The following is a 9,810-nucleotide window of genomic DNA, read 5'->3' as shown; positions in this document are numbered from 1 at the left end:
GCTCACAAGAAAGAACTGTGGGTTAGACTCCAGAACTACAATTCTGCATTTTACCAAGATTCTCAGGTAATTACTTGGCATGTGCCAGTCTGAGAAGCATTGCTATAGCGTCTATGTGTCCCTCATCCTGTCCTTCCTGCTCCAGTATACTATTTTGCTTCCATATTTATGCTGCCTATGGCTCCAACTCCTGCTAGGACGGAGAGGCATTTTGTTATAAATGACATGCTTTCCAAGTTAACTCAGATGATTCTATTGATAAAGTTTGAAGAGAAGCTCGTAGTGGTGAAATTGTCTTTTTCTAAAGAAAATTTGGACTAGCATATGTCGAAGAAACCAACAGTAAGTCAGAAAGCACAGGCAGATACAGAGGGAGAGCTCATCAGAGTGTGGTTTGCGACAGGTGTGGAGCCACAGCCTTGAGTGTAAACAGGGCCTGCCTTTTTAAGGAGCTAGCTAGTGATGGACACCTCTCCAGAGGATCCTTTGCTTCCAAGAGGGAAAAAGGCATAATTGAACTTATAGATCGTTCTCTCTATAGAAATGTGAGCTCTGAAGCAGAGAAACTCTGTTAAAGTTCCTAGTGAGCTGGTCTAAATTTTGAGTGAGGTGGTAGATTTTTGACTGGCATCTTCTTATTAATATTTATTAGACTTGGATATTATTGAATGAATGGGGGTTTATTTTTAAATTCCTGAATCTTTTATCTGTATTTATGTGTTGCTTAACTATTTTCTTAAGATTTCTGTTTTCTTGTTTTATTCTCTTCTTTTCGATTTTTTGCCTTGTTGGATGCTAAGGTGTCATGATGGGTTATTTGAAGCAACTTTTTCTATACATTAAACATTATAGATAATGATTAAATAACATGTAAATCTCAAGTAAAATAAAAATTTGGAAAGAGACCAGTGATTGCCAGAGGCTGGGGGAGGGGGCTGATTACAATGGGTCATGAGAAAATTTGGGAAAGTACTAGAACTGTTGTATTTCTTATTATGGTGGTTGTTACCTGAATGTACACATTTGTCAAAACTCATAGAACTGCACATTTAAAAAGAGAGAATTTTAAAGTATATAAATTATAACTCAGTAAAAACAGGGCAAAAGTTCCAAACTGAATAACAAATTAAAATAGCTACACTGAATTCTGCAGGAACTGGGGCCTGGGGCAGTGTGGAGGTGGGGCGTGGTATGTGTCCTTATTTTTGAGAAGCAAAATGCTATGCTGGTGATGAACATGGCCTCTAGAGCCAGAGGGCCTGAATTCATCCTGTAAGTTACAGAAGCCTCTGTTGCCTCAATTCCCTAATCTGCCAATTGGAGATAAGAGCAGCATCTACCTCATGAGGCTATTGTTAGGATTCAGCAACAACAATGACAAAACAGAAGAATGGGCACTGAAAATTTAAGGTTTTGCAATGGGAGAAATTCTCTGATGCTTTCTTCCCCCTCACCTTATGCTTGGTGAGGTCATCTTCACTTCTGCTGAAAAATAGTCTTCATTACAAACCCCCACATGTAACTCGGCCCAGCCTGCTGTATCAGGCAGCCACTGCTGAGTAAACACTCTAGAATAAACCTAGAGAGAGAATAAATCACCTCTTGTGCCATTTTCCCTCCAGGTGAGGCCTGAGGTCATTGCAACAGGCCTAACAAATACTTGACATAATGTACTAAACTGATAGATTCTAGAAGGTAAACTAAATGGAAAAATTTTCTTGAGCACTAGGCACCTCTAGCTGAAGAGAGTGTGGAGCCAGCGTTATTATCGATGTGGTTGAATCAATAACACTTTTTCGTTCATTTCTCTTTCATTTCACAAAAATGCCCATTTTAACCAGCAAGGAGGTGAGGAGATCTTATCGAGGGTGATTTTTCATGCTCACATGGATTATATTGTGGGGCACATTGCTCTTTTAAATATCCCCATTTCTGTTTTTGTTCATTTTTGTTTTTCCTCTTAAAAATGTATTCAGTTTTCTCTCAGCAGTGTGAGTTCATCTGGAAATCTATGACAATCAATTAAGTCAATGAGAAAATAGAATACTTGCAATTATGATAATCAAGCTATATGAAACCCACCCTTTTAGGTCTAATATGCACACATCTTTAAGCAATATATTAATTAAGATGTGGGTAATTGTGACAATTAGAATCAAGCTTTTATAATTTTAAAAAATTACTCAGAGAAAACAAGGAAATAGTTCAAGAATATATGCAGCTGTTGGTTTTTAATGCAATTCATTATCATGACTACATCGTCATTTTCCTGGCTGCATGGGAAGACAGTTCCAATGCTGATGTGATTTTCATCCGTAACTGGAAACGTTTTGTGTGTAGCACCTTTTTCAGATGTTTTCCTGTTTCTCTAGGTCAGAGGTTGACAAACTTTTCCTATAAAGTGCAATAAATATTGGAAACATTTTGTGTGTAGCACCGTTTTCAGATGTTTTCCTGTTTCTCTAGGTCAGAGGTTGACCAACTTTTCCTATAAAGTGCAATAAATATTTTAAGCTTTTCAGGTCAAGAAGCAAACTTGAAAATATATGATAGTACTTGCCGGGCGCAGTGGCTCACGCCTGTAATCCCAGCACTTTGGGAGGCCGAGGCGGGTGGATCACGAGGTCAGGAGATCAAGACCATCCTGGCTAACACAGTGAAACCCCGTCTGTACTAAAAATACAAAAAATTAGCCGGGCGTGGTGGCGGGGCGTGTAGTCCCAGCTACTCGGGAGGCTGAGGCAGGAGAATGGCGTGAACCCGGGAGGCGGAGCTTGCAGTGAGCTGAGATCGCGCCACTGCACTCCAGCCTGGGTAACAGAGCGAGACTCCATCTCAAAAAAAAAAAAAAAAAAAAAAAAATATATATATATATATACACACACACATATATATATATACACACACATATATATACATATATATACACATATATATATAAAATAGTACATTACATAACAAAAGAAAAAATAAATTTCCTGTTTTTGTATTGATGGAATTCAAAATAAAATAATAACTGAGTACAATTTTGTTTATTGCTCATACACATCTACTAATGAGAGGAATGGCATTCTTCGTGTTGGACTAATGTCCTGCTTAGTTGGAGTTCCATGTTAGCATCTGCTGTCATTAAGTCATTGCAGCTGTTCATGGGAACCACTCCTAGCTTATGGACAGCAGGCCAGATGGAGTTCACAGACTGTAGATTGCCAATCTCTGCTCTGGGTCAGTGTTCTCAGCTCCAGCAGGCATTGGAGTTACCTAGAGGGCTCATTAAAATGGACTGCTGAGCCACACGGTGAAGTTTCTGGAGGGACTTGACAATTTGCCTTTCTAGCAAGTTCCCTGATGAGTCTAGTGCTCTTGGTCTGGAGACTATACTTTTATTTATTTGTTTATTTATTTATTTATTTTTGAGACAGAGTTGTGGTCTGTCACCCAGGCTGGAGTGTGGTGGTGCAATCTTGGCTCACTGCAACCCCTGCCTCCCGGTTCAAGCGATTTTCCTGCCTCAGCCTCCCAAGTAGCTGGGATTACAGGAGTGTGCCACCCTGCCCGGCTAATTTTTGTACATTTAGTAGAGACGGGGTTTCACCATGTTGGCCAGACTGGTTTTGAACTCCTAGCCCTCAGGTGACCCACCACCTCGGTCTCCCATAGTGGTGGGATTACAGGCGTGAGCCATTGTGCCCAACCTGGAGACTATATTTTTAGATCACTGCTCTTGATGTTGGTCCTTTGAAGAAGTTATGTGGAATACAAATCTGTATATTTTATGATTTTATTGTTAATTCACATAGTTCCACTCACCTGATAAACTTTACCTTTTTGAACTCCAAGGTATATGGGGAGTAAATCAAAAGTTAAATTTCTATTAAGAAGTGAATATCTGGAATACTATGCAGCCATAAAAACGAATGAGATCATGTCCTTTGCAGGGACATAAATGAAGTTGGCAGCCATTATCCTCAGCAAACTAACACAGGAACAGAAAACCAAACACCACATGTTCTCATAAGTGGGAGCTGAATGATGAGAACACATGGGCACATGGCGGGGAACAACATACTGCAGCCTGTCTGGAGGGGTTCAGGGGAGGGTGCATCAGGAAGAATAGCTAATGGAGGCTGGGCTTAATACCTAGGTGATGGGATGATCTGTGCAGCACACTACCATGGCACACGATTTCCTATATAATAAACCTGCACATCCTGCATGTGTACCCCTGAACTTAGAATAAGTTGAAGAAAACAAAGAAAAAAGTGAATATCTGTTTAGCTAGAACAGGACTGATAATAAAAGGAACTTTTGTCTCTTAAATAGCTCTCAGTCTCTTGCTTACACAATCAGGGATCAGCAATCAACATCTACTTGGCTGCTGTGAAGGATGTCTGAATAAATCTTTTCTGATCCAATTAAACTTCTAAAGTAACATGCAGTATTCCAAAGGATACATGCAGATGAAACAGGACAATGACATTTTTGCCTTAGATTTAACATGTCCTAATTTGCCAAACACATATTTGCCAAACACATTCCCCCACTGAGTTGGAGTTTGTTGGCATGTTTAACCCACAGACTTTAATACAGAGGCTGGTTAAAATGATTCCTTGAGGCCGCCAAGGGGCAAGTGAATCCCTGTTTCCTAAATCCCAGAGTAGCCACTGGTCTACTTACTAGATGGAATAGTCTCTGTGTTGACTGTTGCACTGGGCTCTTGGGGATGAGCTCTGAATGGCATGAACTATTACCTACATTGAGATTGTGGAAAAGGTTAATGGTAAATGGCAGGGCATCAGCTTTTAACAATCATGTCTCACCAAAGAGATTCTTTCTAAAAGAAGAGAAGTGACACATTTGTTCTCCTTCTGTTTATTTGTCCCAATGGTTTAAAAAAATCAGCTTTATGGAACCATAATCTTCCTCATGACAGATGGGCCTGTACATAAGCATCGCGCTTTCAGTCAACAGTTTACATTTCAAGAGGAAGGTGAAGAAAATGTAAAGATATCTTCAGTGTCTGTCATTTTTAGTTTTATAACATTGATACAAAAAAATAGTATTCTGATTAGCAGCTTGATTGGCAACCCATGTAACCCTAAATAGTACTACAAACCTGGAGAGTGCACTTTTACAGACAATTACTTTTGGCGAAACAGTATGTACAATTTTGACAAATAAATACATAAATACAATCATTCATATATAACGTTATACCTAAATGTCAATTATCATCAACAAGCGTTGTTCTAGTAAATTACTTCTTTCATTCACAAGTTACTTTGTTGTTTATAAAAACTATTTTCACCTTTACAGAAGAAATGACATAATCAATTCTCCCACTAAACCCACATATTAGGAAAGGTAAAAAATGAATCCCAGATGCTTTAGGTAAATATTCCATTGTCTTTTGATAGAAGAGATTTGATTGAAAAACTTCTTCCTTGGCTCCTCTGTAAATAGTTTATTTTCCCCATATCGTGTCACGCAAAGGGGTTTTATTCTTCTGAATTGAATCCAAATTAAAAGTGATCTTCATTTTGTTGATTCTGGTTATTTAAAAATACAATATTATATATTGAAATGGACACTTGTTCCAATATAAGAAGACACCAAGCCACCGAAACTAGCCACCAAAGAGAAACGTTTTTCCAAAAAGTAAATTAAAAAAAGGAACTTTAAGAACATAGACACTGATACTGTTATTATCCAGTGCATAATGGAAAAAAAGAGTTTTTGTAAAAATTGTCTGAGAGACTCTTGGTAGAATACTGTCTAAAACATTGCATATTTTATGTCAGGGAAATGATAAGAATGGCTCAACAGTAATTGAAACAATATTTTGGCCAGTGTCATGTCATAAAATTAACAAAAGTCGAAAGTTAGAGCTTTTTCTTGATCACTTCAACATTTTTTGAACATTCAAAAAACGAAGGGCAAACATGCTTAAGGCTATGAAACACTGGACAAATGGCCTTGCTTCACCAAAAGCTCCATGCAGAAGAAAAGGTTACACAGCAAGCAGATTCTAGCTATACATACAGTTGGGGAGAAGAAAAAATGCCTTTAAAATATATACATGTGGTCTTTGATGAATATTTACATGTTTGTCACATGGGCATTACCTAGCATAAAAAAGTAAGGAAATAGTTCTTTAAGACATATGATTCTCTGATTTTTGCTCCTTTTAAAGATCAGGGCTGTATCATAATGTATGCACACACATATAAAACGATTCATAGGTGTACATATATGATGTTTATAATGTGTAATTTCTTGACACCAGAGGTGGTTTGACTGAGCATGGGGTAGATGCAAGGCAATAGTATGAGACAGAGGCTTGATTCAGCTGCACGACTCGAAGGTAAACCAAGTAAGAAGTCATGAGACTTTCCCAGTGATTGGAACTCACAGCAGTTGAGGCTGCAGGTTGGTTGGAGGGTGGTTCACCTTGTGCTGATCCATCTCTCCCCAGGTTACCTAATTGCTATTGTCTAATCAAAACCAGCAGTCCTGCTGACCATAAGATGAAGATGTGTTAAGGGATGGGAAGTCTTGTCTCATATCAGGTCCTTTAGGGTGGGGGATGAGAGATCGTGTTTTGCAGAAACAAGCCATGACTTCCACTTATTCATTGTGTCTATCTGTTTGCTATCAACTCCTACGGGGGGCTCCAGGGGTCAGGTTAAAAAATAAGTAAATAAATAAAAAAGGTACACTCTTTCAGCTGTGGGGCTTTCTTTGAGAACAAACAGGTGTTTTCTAATAAATGGTAGAAGATGTGCAATGTGCAGGTTTGCTGACTGCCTATTCTGCTGCTTCTGAAAGAGGTGAACTAGCTTTACCTGCGCTCAAAGTTCTTAGAGAGAATTCAGATTCAGTGGTTCCTGAGATCTAAGTTGTCGTGATGCATTTTGCAAAGTATATGCTTCATTTACTGTAATATACCCCCAACCAGAGGTTGCTTCCCAAAGAAAGGCAGCTGCCTCTACTTTCAGCACCTTGGGATATCAAGGCAACACACTGACCTAGTCACTTATTCATTGAAACCAGAAGAAATCTCAGAGAAATGGAAGCCTTCCCAAACACCTAAATTACAGCCAAGGAAAAGTCAAGCCTTGGTAGAATTAGGTGCAGTGATAGTTCACAGCTGATCTTTATTTCAGCAGATTTTATATTAAGATGATATTACTGCTACTGATGACCATCATTGTAATTATGCAATTATTTTAGCATTTAGCATAATGCATGATACATTGCATTACGTAGCACCTTTTAAGCTAAGGATCTCAAAATACTTAGCAAATGCAATTTGCTCTCACAGCACCTGTGAGGTAGGTGTTTTTTACAGCCGTTTTTATAAATGAACACATTGAAGCACAAGATTACGATGCCTACTCGTATGGCCCAATAAGTATGGTGGCATCAACGGGACCCGAACCTGGCCTTCCCCATCCTTCCTCAATCACAGAGCCCCCAGAATACCTCATAACAGCATTGCTGCTGAACATGCTCTGGTGTTTTCAGATGTTAGCAAGTAGGGCCAAGTCTTTCAATAATATTGACACCCTTAAAGATTTTCTCATGTGCTTTGCAAATGTCTGTGTGTGGGGGCATCTTATACTATTGCTAAGCTTATGTTAATTATAATGCATACTTAAATTTGTATTTTCTCAATGTGATTTATTGTTCTCTGGCCTCCAACCAACTTATTTTCTACATAGAGACATATGCCTTCCAGATCCAAAAACTGTGAAATGCACTTAGCGACACTGTCTGGAAGGAAGCAGGTGAGATTACATTTGGCAAAGTTTCCTTGGAGGCACCATTTAATGTTTGTTCTGAAAGAGCAAAACAAAAAAGAAAGAAAAAAAAAAGAAAAAAAAATCTTTTGTTTACTTTGTTAAGTAGCATTTTATACACATTCCACCTGCTGACCAGATTTAATCCTTGGATGAGCAAGCAGAGTTGTCTTCCAAACACATAGAATGTTTGATTCTCAAATTTAAACTCCCATCTATTTAACTGCAGCCACTCTGCAGGTACCAAGTTCATTTCTTGGTGGAACTGCAAATACTGTACACATTACATGGGAATATATGTAAAAATATAATGTAACAACACACACGATATTAATAATCACATCCAGTGTGTCTTCCTGACTGTGCATCCTTTCTGAATTGCTTTTGAAAATGGTTTCTATTTGTGTATTAATTTTTGCAGGGATGATATGACACATTACTGTGAGTTTCAGTTTCCCAGAACCAAATTTTTATCTCAGATGCACAGTACGTCAATCCTAAGAGTTGTTTGGAAGTCACTTTTTGAGATAAATAGCAATGCTCTGGGACTGAGAATGAAATCTGGCCCTTCTAACTCATTTATTGTTTCTATGACCAGAGTCTAACATTCATAAATTGGTAATCCAAGAAAAGAACTTATAGCAGGAAGCAAAAACTTTACAAAACCCCTTCACCAGTTCATTTCCCCCGACACCTGGAAAATACCAACACCTTAGGTCCCATTTCTTAAAAAAAGAAAAGAAACATATTTACATTGGTAAAAATCCTAACATCTGAGATGTTTCTTGCTTGACATGTCATTCCAGATTCTGTGCATTTCTTCTGGAGAGATCTGATGCACGGTGATAACTCGGCGATACCTACACAAACTGTAGGCCATTTTCCAGTGATTGAAGCCACTGTTCTGGAAAGGATGGATGCCCAGCTTTCGAAGACACAGTCCCACATATACGTCTTCAAGGTGAAGCAGCCTTGTGTGGAGTGAGGTCTTGTAAATGAGTTCAGCCACATCGGCTGAAAAGATGTAGCCAGTCCCCGAACAGAAAGGTGGGTAGTTACTGTCTGGGTACAAATCCCTGGGCATATACCACTTACTGCGGACGTCCCGAATCGGTCCTCCATTAATGACATAGCCAGTAAAATACCTTCTTCGTGGCTTGGTGGAGGGTTTCAGTAATTTATAAATAAGATTGTCCATGTTTACAAAAATGTCGCTGTCTGTTTTCATGACATACTTGGCTTTTGAACAAAAAGTGGCCACCCATCTCATCCCCATTAATGTTTTGAGGGTAAGGTTATGGTAGGAGTCAATAAAGTCCTCCACGATGATATCATGGAAGATTTGGCTCTCTTGCTCCACCATCTGATTGAGAACAGGATCAGCATTCTTGCCCAGGAGGAACAGGGTGGCTATCTTGATCCCCTTAAAGTTGTTCTCATCCCCCCACGTCTCTCTGATTGCCTGACGGGCATCGAATTCCTTGTGAGTGGTGCTGATGAGGATAACAAGAAAAGGAATGTTTTTCTCACATTTATTGGGCTCGTTGATAAGAAATTCAAAAGAATGTGGGTTGATAGGTCGAGTTCTTATGTTGCCAAAGGTGAAGTTTTTCCTGGCGACTGTTAGGTGGCTGAATGGTTTGGAGCCAGTGTAAGAAGAAGTAGGGCGAGTTATACTCAAGTACCAGAGAGCGCTGGCCCAGCACACAACTGTCAAAACATACAAACAGGAGACCTTTGAAGCCATTGTCTTGAGAACACGTCTATTCCAAATATTGAAGAATACGCCTCCTTGGCACTAGTTTGTTTTCATCTTCCAAAGGCAGCATATTACTAATAAATCTTCAAGTTTGATAGAGAAGCGTGAGGTGGAGATTGTCCATGGGCCTCAGTGGCTGTCTGTCACCTCTGCGCTCATTCTACTTTCTTCCAAATCTGATGGAGGGTTCCATGACTCATAAATCTTCCTCTTAACTCTGCAAAATCAATAAAGTACAGTTGTCATTTA

The 9,810-nt window shown here is 39.1% G+C and overlaps 1 protein-coding gene across 3 annotated transcripts in view; it reads right to left on the bottom strand.

Annotated features, from left to right (window-relative positions):
• Positions 1 to 4,856: 4,856 nt before the first annotated feature.
• B3GALT1 (beta-1,3-galactosyltransferase 1) overlaps positions 4,857 to 9,810 on the bottom strand; it is a 574,453-nt gene continuing 569,499 nt past the window's right edge. For all 3 annotated transcript variants that reach the window (XM_063595434.1, XM_063595435.1, XM_063595433.1), the window contains exon 4: positions 4,857 to 9,778. In XM_063595434.1, the coding sequence (XP_063451504.1) occupies positions 8,569 to 9,549 (981 nt within the window). In that variant the 5' untranslated portion in view covers positions 9,550 to 9,778 and the 3' untranslated portion in view covers positions 4,857 to 8,568. The remainder of the gene's footprint in view (positions 9,779 to 9,810) is intronic.

The sequence above is a fragment of the Pan paniscus genome, chromosome 13 (assembly GCF_029289425.2).
Source record: "Pan paniscus chromosome 13, NHGRI_mPanPan1-v2.0_pri, whole genome shotgun sequence".
Classification (NCBI taxonomy): domain Eukaryota; kingdom Metazoa; phylum Chordata; class Mammalia; order Primates; family Hominidae; genus Pan; species Pan paniscus.
Note: the sequence above shows the minus strand (reverse complement) of the source record. Positions and strands in the feature narration are given on the sequence as shown.